Source organism: Pygocentrus nattereri, chromosome 4, assembly GCF_015220715.1.
Source record: "Pygocentrus nattereri isolate fPygNat1 chromosome 4, fPygNat1.pri, whole genome shotgun sequence".
Lineage (NCBI taxonomy): Eukaryota > Metazoa > Chordata > Actinopteri > Characiformes > Serrasalmidae > Pygocentrus > Pygocentrus nattereri.
Window position 1 is genome coordinate 43,692,779 of NC_051214.1, and position 17,631 is coordinate 43,710,409.

General features: G+C 38.8%; 1 protein-coding gene across 6 annotated transcripts in view; it reads left to right on the forward strand.

Moving 5' to 3' along the window:
• Positions 1 to 17,631, forward strand: part of tpd52l1 (tpd52 like 1) — a 39,472-nt gene that overhangs the window by 18,301 nt on the left and 3,540 nt on the right. For 2 of the 6 annotated variants that reach the window (XM_037537973.1, XM_037537974.1), the window contains 5 exons: positions 966 to 1,114; positions 8,799 to 8,900; positions 10,511 to 10,537; positions 12,519 to 12,533; positions 15,340 to 15,378. In XM_037537973.1, the coding sequence (XP_037393870.1) occupies positions 966 to 1,114; positions 8,799 to 8,900; positions 10,511 to 10,537; positions 12,519 to 12,533; positions 15,340 to 15,378 (332 nt within the window). Of the gene's footprint in view, positions 1 to 965; positions 1,115 to 8,798; positions 8,901 to 10,510; positions 10,538 to 12,518; positions 12,534 to 12,915; positions 12,928 to 15,339; positions 15,379 to 17,631 lie in introns of all 6 variants that reach the window. The other 4 variants (XM_017695745.2, XM_017695746.2, XM_017695747.2 and 1 more) reach the window with 4 other exon arrangements.

A 17,631-nucleotide genomic window follows, 5' to 3' on the forward strand; every position in this document is an offset into this window, starting at 1 on the left:
CTGGCTTTGTGCACTGGTGCGCAGTCATGTTGGAACAGGAAGGGGCCGTCCCCAAACCGTTCCCACAAAGTTGGGAGCATGAAATTGTCCAAAATCTCTTGGTGCTGAAGCATTAAGAGTTCCTTCCACTGGAACTAAGGGGCCGAGCACAACTGCTGAAAAACAACCCTACACCATAATCCCCCCTCCACCAAACTTTACACCCTGCGCTGTCATTTTACGTGGCCTACCACTTTGTGGCTGAGTTACTGTCGTTCCCAATCACTTCCGCTTTGTTGTAATGCCAATGGCAGTTGACTGTGGAATATTTAATGGCAAGGAAATTTCACGACCGGACTTGTTGCACAGGTGGCATCCTATCACGGTACCATGCTAGGATTCACTGAACTCCTGAGAGCGACCCGTTCTTTCACAAATGTTTGTAGAAGCAGTCTGCAGGCCTATATGCTTGGTTTTATATACCTGTGGCATTGGAAGTGATTGGAACAATTGAATTCATTGATTTGGATGGGTGAGAAAATACTTTTGGCAATATAGTGTATTTTTTTGGATTCCAGTTGATTTTTTTCACTTATTTGCCTTTTCCATTTGCCTTCCTTCATATACAAGTGGATAGTTATATTAATTATATGCAAACTCCTGAAATATTTCCTGAAAAATCTATAACTTGTTCTATTTGACTGGAAATGAAAAAATTAAGGGTGGTCTCTGGCTCTTTTTATTTTTATTTATTAGCTGCTCTCTATCCCATTCAACTTTGGACAATTTCTGATCACACAACTGCTTTTGACCAGATATTATTCCATTGTCAGATATTGGTCCATTGTCCACCAACCAAACAGTGTACAGCCAGAAGACATGACAGCGAACACAAAAAAACAGCAAGATGGAGCTACAGCATAGGGGTTTCTAATAAAGTGGCCCATTAGTGATATGCAGATAAACTGACGTGTTCCTTTTGTCAGTTAGAGGAAGAAATCACCACCCTGAAACAAGTGCTGGCCTCCAAAGAGAAGCGACACGCAGACCTGAAGCAGAGGCTGGGGATCACACCACTGAGTGAGTGGAGACAGAACCTGAGCAAGGGCTGGAATGACGTGCAGACAAGTACAGCGTAAGTAGACACCTGAACACAGGAAACCCCATCAGCTTAGAGTCCTGTTGAAGACTTGTGAGCTTACAGCTAGTGCTCGGTCCATGTTGTACAATTATACATTTATGAAACATATAATAGTCACACATTCAGAAATGTCTTGTCACTTCAGTCTGTGGGGTCACTAGGCCTACATAGAAGACATAGTGATTTCTGGGAATTAAAAAAAATATGTTTGTAGTTTTCAGTGACTTTTTATTTCATAGAATCATCATACTTGCTGTATTTAAGTTGTCCAAGTATTGTAGTAATACTTTTATTTGATGGTTAAGTTTTGGTTGGGGGGTGGGGGGGGTGGGGGTGGACTTGTCCACAGAAAGATTGTCCAGTAAGACTTTATTTTGACTGTGGTGTCTAGATATATACAGTTGAGCAGGCTCTCCTATTGGTTAGGCATTCAGAAACTGGACTGAAGGCCTGACATGTCTGATTATCTACCAGTACAATGAGGAACTGACAGTGGAAAAAACTAGCCGCATTTTGATTTTTGATGAGTGGGATTCATTTTGTGAGAATAGGATATGACTCATGGCCATCTGGAAGTTCTAGATATGCCACTGGCTGTGAATATGAGCTGTGGGCAATCCGCTTTTTAGTCAAGTGAATGGGAAATAAAAATGCAAACAGCTGTGGCACCTCAGTGGGCTTTTTATTGAAAATCAAGGTTACTGTTTTTATAGGGAAATGTGTAAAGTTGTTTTTATCTGTTCTGAGCCTACTAGCCAATGTTGCAGCAGGGTCTGTCAACCCAGTTTCCATAGTAATGACTGTCAGTACCCTGGTTAAGTTATACTTTTTTAAGTCCCACAAACACCTCCACATTAAACCCATCCGTGAAGTGAAACACCACATACACACTAGTGAATACACACACACTAGGGGGCAGTGAGCACACTTGCCTGGAGTGGTGGGCAGCGCTATCCACAGCGCCCAAGGAGCAATTGGGGGTTAGGTGTCTTTCTCAAGGACACTTTAGTCATGGACTTCCGGTCACAGGGCCAGTTCCCTAACCTCCAGCCCACGACTGCCCAAGAAGGCAGCCAAAAAACTCCACAAACTGAAATAAAAGTGCTGATTCACTTTGTAATTTTGTTCAAATGTCCTGTACTCAATGTCATTAATATTACTGGATGATTTCTGTGATTATTGACTGACCGTTTTGGTAAGTGTGCTCAGTTTAAAATGTCCACTACAGTTTAGCATGTTAGTTAAGATGACTTGGATATAAGATATCCTAATGACTGAATTAGCCTGCTAATGTCAGTCGTCTCTAAAACTGCTAAATATAAGGTAAAATTTGGACAAATTCAAATAAAAAAAATAGAATGTGTTTTACAAGCTTCAAATGTTTCATCTAGAAGATCCCAAAAAATGTCATGTGCTCAGATGATTTTTAAAATATTTTAGCATTACTATAGAGGTTTTATTTTTCATGGTTTTTGACAGAGATTTGACATTTATTACATTTATGGCCATGACTGGAGAGTTATACAAATTTTACACTTATTAACTCTAGTTCAAGATCTTTGCAATATCAAGTATATCAGTAAAACCAAAAAGACATTGAGTTTATCGAGTTAGTCAAGCAACATTAATACTCTGATGAACCTGAGGCACTATCATGTCTATAGAAACAACCTTAAACAACTTAAAAACATACTGCTAATATGTAGCCTAGTAAAACTTTAACTCCATACAGAAAACAGAATTCATGAGGGCTTGTTTTTGTTTATTGATGGATTTATTAAGAAAAGAAACAGCCATTCTTTTGCAAAGAGAAACAGCACTTTTCATGCAGCTTCCCTGATCCTAGAGGTGCTTCCTTGCTGTCAGTGAAGATTTGCTTTATAGCTTTGATCTGCCATAATGGCTGCAGCACAGACTCATTCAGGCAAACGCGGACGCTCAGTCACAATAGCTGCCCATTTCCATTAGGACACTGACATCATCGGTGCTGCTGGACCTTCAGCAGCACCATAAAAACACTGCTGGGGAGCACAAGGCAACCTTACACAGGGCAAAAATTTTTTCAGACAGTTTTATGCGATTATTCAAATTCAAGCACAACATATTTTGGTCGTCTTGTATTTTCATTGCAATGTGAAACCAGCACTCACAGCAGTTGGACAGATATTTCTCATGCCCGTTAACTGTTTTTAATTACTGAGTTGAATGTATAAACTGCAGTTTAAACAACTAATTCACACCAGTGTTATTGTAGTTTGAGAATTTTAATTAGTTATTATTTAATTTAGTTTTGTCATTTTTTTACTGACATTTTTAAAGTTTGTGTGTTTGGAGATGGGTAAAGATTAAACCCTCCAAACTCTGCCATGGCATCATTTACAGCTCAGCAGGCATGTCTCTTGACCAAAATATATCCAGGAAAATAGGGCGGGTTTTGAGATGTTTGAGATGGTTTTCATTGGCTCAGACCCGGACATTGGCCATCTAGTTGTGCCCCTCCTGCCTCTTCATGGTCATGTACTGGACACTCTACTAGATGCTACTTTAAAAAGTAACATGCAGCATACAGCATATCACTGCTGTCGGAACAAAACTTTGTGTCTCCATTTTTGTCGTTTTTCAGTTCTTGACATAATTTGAAAATGTCTGATGCCCTTTACATTATCTGTAAATTTCATGATGAATGGACCAAAAGGAATGGCCCAAAATGACTGGAAAATGCCTGGTTCCACTGACTTATATTAAAAGTTAAGTATCTTTTTTCCTTCTCCTTTACAGTTATCATTTTGGAGATACAAGGTTGTGTTCTGACAGCAGTGATATGCTAATGTAGCATGCAGTATGAAGCATAACAGTGTGCCATTTTGAATACTGGCATTGTGTATATTAAACTCATCCAGACTAGTCCATAAGCCAAATATATTCAGTGGTCCTTTTAGTCAGAAACTGACCGCTGATGAAGGGGACAGCAGACCTGTCAATACTTGTTATATTTAAATGTGTACATTGTTATGCAATTGAAATGGTATCAGTCTGAATTGAGTATTGAATAACATTTAAAATGATTTTAACTGACTTTGTTTATTTATAATGAGTAATAGCAAATGGCCATAAAGCACATAATATATGATCCTGTGTCTTCACACAATTGGCTAAGTGTTGTAGCTGATTCTGTGGACACTACAGTGCTATTCACGGGTGACTGAAGGATGTTATCAGTCTCATTTAGGCAAATGAATGCTGGTCTGCACGGTGCACAGTTCATTCCAGTGCACTGGATTTGAGATAAAACACAGCCAAAGCACAAGCAAAACTGTGTCAGTGCTCACTTACTTACAGACTGCACTGTGTGCCTCCTGCACAACCCTGACTGTGGTTATTAAGTTACTACATGGCGACGCGTTAACTCACATCTCAAATGAAAAGCCCCATCTCTGGTCGCAGTTGCCATGGTGAGGTGACCGCAGAAGGCTAACCTGATCAAATACCGCAGTGGGATCTTCTGACTGATGTGGATGTCTACCAGCCCTCATCAGCACAGTTACCCCCACGCACACAGGTTTTTTTTTTTTTAAACAATGTCAGGATGTGGGCTCATACATAGCTTCCATATGTATGTATATACAGTACTGTGCAATAGTCTTGGGCACATAATTTAAAGCCTTTTATCTTGGCAATAAATGTGTTTTTTTGCTGCATCAATAAAATAAATTTAAAGTAACAAATACAGTGAAGTAACAAGAATTTTTTTTTTTGCTCAAAAAATGTAGTTGATGTCTTGTGAGCTAGTTTAAGGAACAATGTTTTGTTTCAGATGTCCCCAACCATCAGATGGATTTCTTAAATTTCCTCAGAAATTAATATAATGTAATGAAGTGTTGATTTAAACAAACACATTGACATATGTGTAAAACCACCACTTGTTGTATTAACATTGTTTACTACTCTCTTTCTGAGCAAGTATGCTTACTACCTAACTTTTTTTATCAAATTTTCTCACTTGCTACTGAATATCCATCAATCTTTGTACTCCGGAGTGAGAGCTGTGTTCATCTACTCGGCATTAAGTCAGACTCTTTCAGTGTTAGCATTGGACTCCACCAGGGTTGTGCCATGTCTCCACTCCTGTTTGTGATTATTCATGGACAGTGTCAGGGCGTAGCCGGGGTCAGTAGGGCATTATGTGTGGAGGCTGGAGGGTGGCGTCTCTGCTAATTGCAGATGATGTTGTTCTGTTGGCTGAATCACATGGATGCCTCCAACGCTTGCTGGAGTGGCTTGCAGCTGAGTGTGAAGTGGTTGGTATGCGGGTCAGCACCTACAAGTCTGAGTCCATGCTCTTAGCCTGGAAAAGGATGGCATGCCCACTCCAGGTGAGGGGAAAGGACCTGCCCTAGGTGGAGAAGTTTAAATATCTTGGGGTCTTGTTCACGAGTGATGGGAAGAGGGATCGTGAAATCGGCCACAGGCTGGGACAGGCGACAGCAGTAATGCGGTCACTGTACCGGACTGTAGTCGTGAAGAGGGAGCTGAGCCATAAGGTGAAGCTCTCTGTTTACCGATCAGTCTACATCCCGACCCTCACCTATGGTCATGAGCTGTGGGTAATGACCGAAAGAACGAGATCGCGAATACAAGTGGTGAAAATGAGCTTTCTTCGCAGGGTGGCGGGCTGTAATCTGTTTGATACAGTGAGGAGCTCAGTCATCCGGGAGGAGCTCAGAGTAGAGCCACTACTCCTCCGCATTGAGAGGAGGTAGTTCGGGCAGCTGATCCGGATGCCCCCTGGACGCCTCCCAGTGGGGGTGCTCCAGGCACGGCCTACCAGGACAAGACCCCGGAGTTGTCCTAAGACCCGCTGGAGGGATTATATCTCCAAGTTGGCCTGGGAGCAGCTTGGGGTCCACGGGAATGAGGTGGAGGAAGTTGCAGGGGACAGGGTCGTCTGAGATTCTCTGCACTCTCAACTGCTACCGTGACCCTATCTGGACTAGTGGTTAATGATGATGATGATGATGATTATAAATATTCATGACCTTTGATCTCCTATATTGCATCACACTAAAAAATAGCATGCTTCTGTTATGGAATACTTTGACAAACCATTGTCAAGAAACACTGTTCATCACTGCATTCACAGCTACAAGAACAATAAAGTCTAGAACTGTTGCTGACTTCTCTGGGCTACAGCTCAACTGAAATAGACAGATGTATAGTCGAAATGTGTACTATGGCCTGATGAGTAAACCTTTCAGATTGTTTTTGGAAACAATGAGCACTATGTTCTTTAGGCCAAAGAAAAAAAAGGACCATCCAGATTGCTACCAGCAAAAAGTTCAAAAGCCAGGGTCTGCCATGGTATGTGAGTGTATTAGTGAGTAACTTGCACATCTGTGAAAGCACCATTAACACTGAAAGATATATACACATTTTGGACCAACACATGCTGCCTTCTAGATGACGTCTTTTTCAAGGACATCCATGCTTATTTCAACATGACAACTTCAAGCCACTTTCTGCTTGTGTTACAACAGCATGGCTGCACAATCATGGCCTACCTACCACAGATCATTTGTAAGTTTCTATATGTAATACAAGTGTTATTAATGAGAACCTACATGCAAAATTATATGTTCCATATGTATTATGTATGAATGTCGATATGTAATATTAATATGCCCCATAGTTAATATATGTATTTAAGTATCTATGTGTAATAATGGTATATCCCATGTGTATGTAAGTTTAGAGCCATTTTAGAACTAGTTACCAATTCAGGTCTCTATTGGTGTTATTGGATGCACTAGGGCATCATCTAATGTCCGATTCACTCCAGGTCGTTTCTTAAGTGCACTGAGATCTATGCTTTTAGAAATGTGTGAGCTGTATTCTTCAGGAGGTGAAGGCGATGAATTTGTTGGCCCGACTGCTGGTATCAGAGCAGAGGTGGCTGGTGTAGTGTTACAGGATACTGATAGAGTTACAGGACTGCAGAGCTGCTCACAAGACCAAACAAAACAAAGAAAGGCAAATGAGAAAACAAAGGAAAATGCTTCTCTCTCTTAAAGCTGTTGACCACATGCATTAGAACCAGGCCCAACCTGTTTATCTCCCATGGGCCAAAGGATTTTTTTTAGTATACCACTATATAAAATCCAGAATTTAATGAAAATAAATTCTTGGTATGAATTTTTATTAGTTCACTTTCAAGCAAGGAACTATCATAAGATCGCTTAATCGGTCATATTCAGCAATGTCAAACTATCATTAGCTAAAATTTGTTCAAGTTTGGCCTTAGATTTGGGCCATAAATGTCAAAATATGTGAAAATCACTTCTATGATAAATTGAGTGTAAATGTTACTAGTAATAGTAGCCTATAGTGGCTTTCTGACTGGTATGTTCTTCGTTCATCTCATGAGCCCATGTGTGGAATCTACAGTGCTGTGTTAAAGTTGTTATTTCTCAGTAACCTTAGCTGCTTATGTTATCCTTTCTAAAGCCTTATTCAGATTGGATTAGTTTATCAGCAGGATGTCTACATTTTTTTTTTACATCTCCTCAGTGATACAACTCTGGCATCTGGACAGCAGTTAAATTACAACAGGATTAGCACATTTGTAGCAGGTTGTATTTTATTTTGTCAGAATGTAACAGAATCTTTTACGGAACTAATAGTTATACAACTAGTAATTTAGTCAGTCTAGAGAAACATCTAAAAGAACTTACAAAAAAGAAGTTGATGCTTATGTGCATATGTGAATATAAAGTAATGCTTTATACCTGTACCTGCCATTATAATCGCCCTTTTAATTAGCCTGCTGGATCTGGCTATTCTTACTGATTTAATTTTCCTTTCTCCTCATGATAAGTCATTTTGTCATCTCCAGTGTGTATCACCAGGGGCTCAGTTCCACCACTGAGTGTTATAGCCAATGCTGCAAATATGAGTGAGCTTATAAAAGAGCCTTATCTGTTTTCCAAAAATGTTTACTGGTCCTGTCTGTTTCTTTGGTTGTCACAGTATATTTTGCCTTGAATGTTGCAGTTGTACAGTAATGCTTTACGTAAACAGCTTTGGCAAAGAGCTGCCTTTGTGTTCAATTTCTAGCAACTGACTGAAACCTGGTCAGACTATGGCTTGTATTCAGTGAGTGACATGTCGAACTTCCAGAAGACCCAGAGTGATTAAGAGTTTATTTTGTCTTTCAAAATTAGTCCCACCCACTGGAAATCAAAATGTGATATGTCAATTCTGTTGTCGGTTCCTAATTCAGTTAGTTGTTATTCTATTGTGTAAGGCCTTCTGTTTAGCTCCTGAAGGCCTAACTGTAACAATACTCGCAGAGTTTAAATACAACAGGCCTGATGATTCTATTAAACAGTTATAGCACCTCTTGTGGGGCCCAAAATCATTAGACGCTCTCTGAAGGCCTAGAAAGCCCGTGAAAGTTTCCCACTGAGCTGTGCTAACTACTGTTTTGCATCCTTTTTTGATGGTATTAGTACTTAGGTTACTGTGTATTGTTTGATATCAATGGTGTTTTTTAAAGTACTGTTAACATTATATCTTGTGTGCTATGCTAGGCGAAGACTGGCCTTCACAGAAACAATTTATCTTGCTGGTTAACACAGTGTTCTTCTTGATGTCAGCTAATCTTTCTTTGCGTGCTTCACAGATACAAAAAAACCTCAGAGACACTCAGCACTGCTGGCCAGAAAACATCTGCAGCCTTCAGCAACCTGGGCACCGCCATTAGCAGGAAGTTTGGAGATATGAGGTATGGTCTTAGGTCTTTTGGCAGCATTTAAAAGAAACATTTTAAAAAGTTGCTAACAAACAATGACAAATAGCATTAGGCAACTGCTAACTGACACCTGCTGCCTTCAATTCACTGTTAGCCATGTTAGCATGTTTGTTCCAGATAGTTCTTTAACCTGCTGCTTCATGCATCTGGCTCTGTCTGTTGGGTCTGGCTTGCACCACACTGTACTGCTGAAATCACATGGTAGCCACCACAGCTTTCTTCAATTAACCTCATAATACACACACTGTCTGCTGCCGCCTTGTGCTGAGAACATGCAGACGGCTCTGTGATGCCTGATTGTTGAGAAGGGTTTAGCCCAGACAGTCTGTTTTGAGAAGGCATGTTTATGTTACATAAGCGTGGATTTAAGCAGCTTTCGCTGGGCACAGGACTGGGCAGCTTGGGGATCAGGGCTTCTCGTGGCAGTGTTGGAAGGAAGCAACACAAAATGACAACTCCAACGCCATATTGTAGAACAGAATCATGGAGGAGTTGCCAAAGATGAGCAGCACTAGAAGTAGTTAAAGATCCTATGTTCTACATTTTTCCTTATTTTTTTTCACTTGAATTATAACTACTTATAACGTGTGTTTTATTTGCCAAAACAATAGTAATATATTTTACAGGATTTTGCAAACCGTTTGTCCCTTTAAATCGAACAAGCTGTTTTGTTACTGTGCTTTTAAGACTGATACAATTGAATGTAAATGTTTGAACATCCCCTGTCAAGTGATGTTTTGTTAATTTTCTATGTGAAAATAAGTTAACACTTCCTCTACAGACCACCAAGTTAAATATGGCATTTTCTGCAAATTTTAGTTTTTAGTTATTTATATTAGTTTAACATATTGGAAAAAATACATTTTATTATTTTTCCACTGTGTTAACTTCAGCAAATAAACAGTAATTGTGCAATAAGTGTATAATGTGATCAACTTTAGTGGATGGAAATGTGCCGAAACTTTTGCACAGACCATGTTTTATTATTCTTTCCAGTATGCTCAGCAAATAAACAGTAATTGTACATTAATGTGTTCTACTTTAGAGAATGTGTACTTATTTTCCTTGAGACATTCAACAAAACATATATTTTGACCATGTGTGTCCAAACGTATGACTGTATTTATATATTGACCCACATTCATAAAACAGTCTGGGCTGCTTTAGTTCTTCAGCCACTAATTTTAGATGTATAGATGTGTAGTTAATTGTGATATGAGTGTTATGGGCCTTTTAAGCATTGTTGGTTCTAGTTGTACAGTTGAGCACATCCTGGTCCTGAGGGTGACGCTTTGCAGATGGTAAACATGCAGTGCCGTCTGCCATCTTTTTCCGCCAGTGCCTTGTGCCCAGAACACTGTAGTAACTGTCTGTCATTTCTTTAGTCAGACACAGTGTTTCATTTATCATTATACTGTATCATTCTCTGTGACTGAGGCCTTTGTGTTCTCCCTCTGTGATTTGCTTCACACATTCAAGCCCGTCCTCCATCATTACTGCATTACTGTAAAATAACAGTTGTTTTTCTGTTATATTGTACTATATTGTAAATCCAACCCCTCGTTCTCCTCATTTCACTCCAGCATATTTGAGTTACTGTATTCCAGGAGGTATGTGCATGTGTCTGTTTTGGAGTTTTCCTCTTTTGGTGCATGTGTGTGGTTTCATCCTTTCACCTTTGCAGTATAAACAGATGTCTAATGTTTCACGAATTATGAACACTATGACTGCACATAGTCTTTGTTAATTGTTACTGCGATATTAGCCTTTGCAAAATTGACATTGCAAAAGGAAGGCTACAACATGCGTTTAGACCGGCAACTTAAATGTTTTATTGTGTGCTGTGAGTTAAGAGTGGATGATATGGCAAAAACTTAACTTTTCTGAAATGGTGATAGGTTGGAACAGACAAGAAGGAACCAATTAAACAGAGCTAAATATTCTCTCTTTGTAATGAAATGTGCAGTTTGTCAGTTTTCTTTAAGTGCTAAAGGTATCCAAGGTAACCATACTTAGAAAACATTTACGTGATATGATAATGATAAATATGGCCTAAGGTATATGGACACCTGACCACATACTTTTTGTTTGTGTGGTCTGCCGATTCATGACTGAGCTGTTGTTGCTCCTAGATGTTTCCATTTCACAGTAATAGCACTTACAGTTGTCTAGGGCAGAGCTAGCAAGGCAGGGGTGTCCTGTGATAGTGCCATGTTTAAAGTCACTAAGCTTTTCAGTATGACCCATTCTACTGCCAGTGCTTGTCTATGGAGAATGCATGGCTATGTACTTGATTTTGTACACATCTTAGCAATGAGTGTGGCTGAAACACCTGAACTCAGTACTTGGGAGATGTGTCCACATAGTTTTGGCCATATAGTGTATTTTCATACTGCCCACTCACACTGTGAATTACTATGTACCTGTGGGTGCTTTGATAAATGTAGGCACTCATATGATCTAACAAATGTGAATAATTTTGGTCAAGAATAATACAAGTTAATCTGAAACCACAATGATACGCTGATGTGTTTATAATACAGTACTGTGAAAAGCTATTTAAAAGCTATTTAATTGGGCAGTAAGTGTTTTTTTATGCAGAAAAACATTGATATTAGAACGACAAGCAAACACAGCTTTGATCAGTTACACATACATAAATTCATAATATTTCTGTTAAACCATACAGTCTCACTTTCTGCTTGAACATGCAGGGGTGTGGCTAAAAAGGCTCCACCTACGGACTAAAACTTTGGTTATGCCTGGGTAGTGACATAAAAAAATGGGACAGCATTTTTTAAATTAAGTTTTTAATATAATAAAATAACTCATAAATCCAAATCATTCAACTTTCAACTTTTTAAACATTAAATGTAAGTATTATTTTCCAAGGGGTAAATTTAGGGATTAGGGTTTCGGACAGCCAGTGGAAAATCATGATGATTTTGTATAGATTTGATTTGGTAGAGAGGTTAGTGTAGTCTGTTTAAAAGCAAAAACACGTTTACTGCCCAGATAAATGTTTTTAACAGCTTGCTTGGGTGCCTGACTTCTGCACAGTACTGTTAAATTGCAAACAGAATAGCAATAAAATTGAAGTTGCCATATATATTGCCATATCTTGCAGCCCTGGAACACATTCTGTGGTTTTAATTAATCTCCGTCACTAAAACAAATCTTTAGCATTAGAAGATATGCTGCACCGTGCTTATATCAATCTGCACTCGTCTTCAGTAACGCGTGCACTTCTTGCACAGACACTGATGCAGCCTTTTATAGATGATGAACTGGCCCTGTTTGCATAATTGCCTGTTTCTGTGCTTCAAGTCTTTTGCGTTTGCTTCAATTTGGCAACAAAAAGGTTCATCAGCAAGTCAAATAGCCTAATAACCTTCTACTTCTACTTCATCAGTGCCTCATCAATATTTATACCTGATTTGTTTTTTTGTTTTTTCTTACTCTGAGGGTCAGCTGTGTGTGTGTGTGTGTGTGTGTGTGTGTGTGTGTGTGTGTGTGTGTGTGTGAGGGTAGTTTGCTGTGACACACCTCTCAGTAAAAGTGTTTCTTTCTTCTCCTGTTGCACATCAAAAGATCACATTCAATAGGGTAAGATACTGGGCGCTTGCACGAGTCCGTGTGTATGGTCTGAAGTGTTTTTCAGTCTCTGCATGATATTTGAGAACATCTTCTGAAACAGAACCAACCTGACCTGAAAGCGAGACGCACATATTCTCATGTAATCTCCCTCACGACACCAGAGAGCAGCTGAATAACATTAGCTGAAGAGGCTACTGTAGGCTAATCTGTTACTCTCTAGCCATGCCAATCCAATGAGAGCTAATTGCTAAAGCATGCGGTGTACACAAAGCTTATTATTCATGGTCAGTATTATATTATATTGAGTTAAACAATAACATATTATAGTTATATATGCTATAAAAGTGAATTCTGCATACACACATTTAATTCTGTCTCTTTTGCCCCTCAGTTCACAGTCAAGGTAATGCTAGGAGTGCTAGGCTAGGGAATGCTGCTGTCTTACAGATGATTCTCTAAGGGTTTTTAGTGAAGGTAGTGGTTCTATTTAGAACATTTCAAGTGGTTCTTTGATGGAAAATGTGTTATTCTTTTTGTTAAATGGTTCTGTTTAGCACCAAAAATGGTTTTCTATTGTATATAAGCTTGCCATTTGGTGCTATGTAGAACAATTTTCAAAACAGGTTCTCTATTGATATGGAGAGCCATTTCATGGTTCATGGTTCATGGTTCAATATAGAACCACTGACTTTACTAAAGAACCCTTGAAGAACCATCTTTTTTTAAGAGTGTAGCATTTAGCTGTTAGTTTAGGTTTGTCTGCTTCTCTAGTCATGTGTGTCTTACAGTAGGCCTGTGGTGGAAACTGCAAGTAGGAACTGATACAGCACTTTAAACATACGGTTAAACCAAACTGCGAAAAAGAAATCTTGGCAAAATTATCTTAAATCTACGTAATGTTTCTAACATTGTTCATTTTGAGATTTCACTTATTTCTAGACCTTTACTTGTTTTAAGTGACTTTACTGAAATAACTCTCACTGTATTGGCAGATCATTTTACTTGTGCATGTATTATCTGCTTATATAGTGAAATAATCATATAGTAAGCTTACAACAATTTCAAAATGAGAAATATTACATATATTGAGTAGATTTAAAATAATTTCACCTGCTAAGGTAACATTTTTAGCAGTGCTTCTGCATGTAGTGTATTTGTACTCACCATTAGGGATGCACAATGATATTGGAATCAGATTAGTACTGGCAGATATTTGCTTTAAATTAATTATCAGCTTCAGACAGATGTCTAGATTTGAGTGATATTTAAAATTGATATTTGATTGTATTTGTTGGGCTGTGCTTTAATGTCTGCATTCTATTAATTTGACTACATTTGTACCCTAAATTTCTCTGTGATGCTAATCCAGGTAGTCCACATTTGTATTTCATAAATATTTATGTATGGATATGTACAGGAAAAATATCAGACATTGGCTTCGGCTTCAGCCCACAGTTCCCATATCAGTGCATCTCCACTCACCAGACATGCATGTTGCACAGCTTAATCTGTGCAAAATGTTTACTGTTTAGATTCCTTACACTTACAGTGCCCTTCAAAATTATTGGCACCTACAACCATCAATTAGATTTTGTTCACAAGAATTTTGAGGGGTGAGACTTATCCATGAAATCCTATTCAGCATAAGGAGAAACTGCACACTCAGTTTTTGTCAAAAGGCCTAAATTTAGAGCATTTACATTTCCTGTTTTTTTTTTTTTTTTTTTTTTTTTTAATATGCGTAAGAAGTCATGTTGTTATCGGGTGTAATAAGTTCGGCATAGTGGCAAATTTTATTTGTTTTCCATTACACCTTAGTCTAGCATAGCTTAGCATTTAAACCGGAAACTCAATGGGCCTCATTAACCAATGTCTATCTATCTATCTATCTATCTATCTATCTATCTATCTATCTATCTATCTATCTATCTATCTATCTATCTATCTATCTATCTATCTATCTATCTATCTATCTATCTTTTTTTCTTTCTTTCTTTCTTTTTCTCTTTTTTCTTTCTTTCTTTTCTTATATTTGCTCTTCAGAAAGGTTCTAAAAAGTCTGTAAGATTCGTGATGTGCTCTTAAACTATGGAAAACTTTGGTGAATGGATAGATAGATAGATAGATAGATAGATAGATAGATAGATAGATAGATAGATAGATAGATAGATAGATAGAGAGATAGATAGAGAGATAGAGAGATAGATACTTTATTTATCCCGAAGGAAATTCAGGGTCAGAATCTTTGTAAAAAATGTATAAGTGGGTTTTAAAGACAAACTTCTTAATGGTTGGTGAGCGAGGCCGACTGTTATATAGCTCTTCTAAAGCAATTCTAATGTGAATAATTTAGGTATTCTGACAAAAACAGAAAAGCACTGAGGTAAGCACGTTTCTTGTTAGACTGAATAGATTATTTATTTATTTATTTGTTTTTGCCAGAGTTCTGTGAAGCATGTTTAAGCTATTAGCAGTAGTTTCAAAAGAACACATTTGGGGCAGAGCACAGATAATCTGTTTATAGGTTTTTAAAAGTTTTTTTTTTTTAATTGAAATAATTTCATGTCACGGAAAGGTTAGATTTTTCATGCCTTCAGCATACGATCAAGCTAATAAATAAATACCAGTGGTGCCAGTAATTTTGGAGAACATATGACTAACTGTTACTGAAAAACAGGAAGTTTTCGGTTACAGTAGTACTGTACCTTACTGTGGTGTGCTGGCTAATCCTTTCCTGGTGTGCTGTTTGTGCTGTGTCTTGTGTTTATTCATGCTAACGGTCTCTCTCTTGCCTGACCATGCTTTCTTGGGACAGCCACTCTATACGCCACTCTATGAGCATGCCCGCTATGAGGTAAATATGGCTGAGTATGTTTCATGTAATCATCATATTAGTGCTCAGTGATACTATTAAAATTCAATATCACAGTTTTCTCTGAATATTTCAGTTACCGTGGCGTTAATGAAGCCATTCTTGCTGAGTGTTTGTACTCTAAGCTGAAAGAGGTGGTGATGGGAACCAGACATCTGAAGTGTTTAATGACCTCCCTCGGGTTTTGAGTGTGCTGCCTGACATTGTTTTACAGTAATTTCACAGGGTGTAGTAAGGCAAAATACTACTCAAAGAAAACTTATGTTTTTAGATTTTCTACTAGTTTACCATTATTAACATCATATATAAATTTCAGAAGACATGTGCTGGTTCACTGGTCATTTCCCATAGACATCATCTCTAAATAAAGACGTCACAACCCCTAGTTTCACCACTGTAAAGAAATCTGATTTAAAAAGCTTCTCCACAGCGCATCATTTCTCATCTAACCACTTTGAAGGATTTTGTTTATGTCTCCAAGACTGAATCAGCAAACCTTGGTCGAACTCCCCTTTAACTTTTGGTTACCAAAAACTGAAAAATCTACTTAGTAATAAGGACATCCATATTTAAGGGGCTTTATATCCTTGATATAATGCTCATTATCATTCAAATACTATATCGTTAAACATATCACTAAAACTGAATAGCAATATCCATCCATCCATCCATCCATTTTCCAAGCCGCTTCTCAGTCAGTGTCGCGGGAATAGCAATATCATGGTATGTTAATATCATGGTGCACCAGTATAGACAACATACACTGGATTTCCAGAAGTATTCGCTCGTCTGCCTTCACACGCATATGAACTTGAGTGCATATGAACATCCCATTCTTAATCCATAGGGTTTAATATGATGTCGGCCCACCCTTTGCAGCTATAACAGCTTCAGCTCTTCTGGGAAGGCTTTCTACAAGGTTTAGTGTGTTCATGGGAATTTCTGAGCATTCTTCCAGAAGCACATTTGTGAGGTCAGACACTGCTGTTGGACGAGAAGGCCTGACTCACAGTCTGTTCTAATTCATCCCAAAGGTGTTCTGTCAGGTTGAGGTCAGGACTGAGAGCAGGGCAGTCAAGTTCTTCCACACCAAACTCACTCATCCATGTCTTTATGGATCTTGCTTTGTGCACTGGTGCGCAGTCATGTTGGAACAGGAAGGGGCCGTCCCTGTTCCCACAAAGTTGGCAGCATGAAATTGTCCAAAATCTCCTGGTGATGAAGCATGAAGATTTCCTTTCACTGGAACTAAGGGGCCGAGCCCAACTCTTGAAAAACAACCCAACACCATAATCCCCCCTCCACCAAACTTTATACTTGGCACAATGCAGTCAGACAAGTATCGTTCTCCTGACAACTGCCAAACCCAGACTCGTCCATCGGATTGGCAGACAGAGAAGCGTGATTCATCACTCCAGAGAACACGTCTCCACTGCTCTAGAGTCCAGTGGCGGCGCTTTACACCACTGAATTTGACGCTTTGCATTGCACTTGGTGATGTAAGGCTTGGGTGCAGCTGCTTGGCCATAGAAATCCATTCCATGATATTCTCTACATACTGTTCTTGAACTAATCTGAATGCCACATGAAGTTTGTAGGTCTGTGATTGACTCTGTGCACTATGCGCTTCAGCATCCGCTGACCCCGCTCTGTCATTTTACGTGGCCTACCACTTTGTGGATGAGTTACTGTCATTCCCAATCGCTTCCACTTTGTTATAATACCACTGATAGTTGACTGTGGAATATTTAGTAGCGAGGAAATTTCACGACTGGACTTGTTACACATGGGGCATCTTAACATGGTACCACGCTGGAATTTACTGAGCTCCTGAGAGCAACCCGTTCTTTCACTAATGTCTGTAGAAACAGTCTAGGTGCTTGGTTTTATACACCTGTGACCATGGAAGTGATTGGAACACCTGAATTCAATGATTTTGATGGGTGAGTGAATACTTTTGGAAATATAGTGTATATTGCCCAGCACAAAGCCTGCTGTTATAAAATTAAAAACGTTTTTGTGGTTTAGAAAGTGAAAACTGGAGTCTGCAGTCTCAGAATTGAAAGTGCACATATCCTTTTAGTAAACTGAAACCAGGATGTTAGAGCCTAATTGTAGCTGTGTGACTGAAGTACTGCAATACAAACAAGTTTTCCAGTGACAGCATGCCCATAATAACAGCTGAGATAGTAAACATAAAGGTCTTATCACTGAGAACCATTCAACGTACCATAT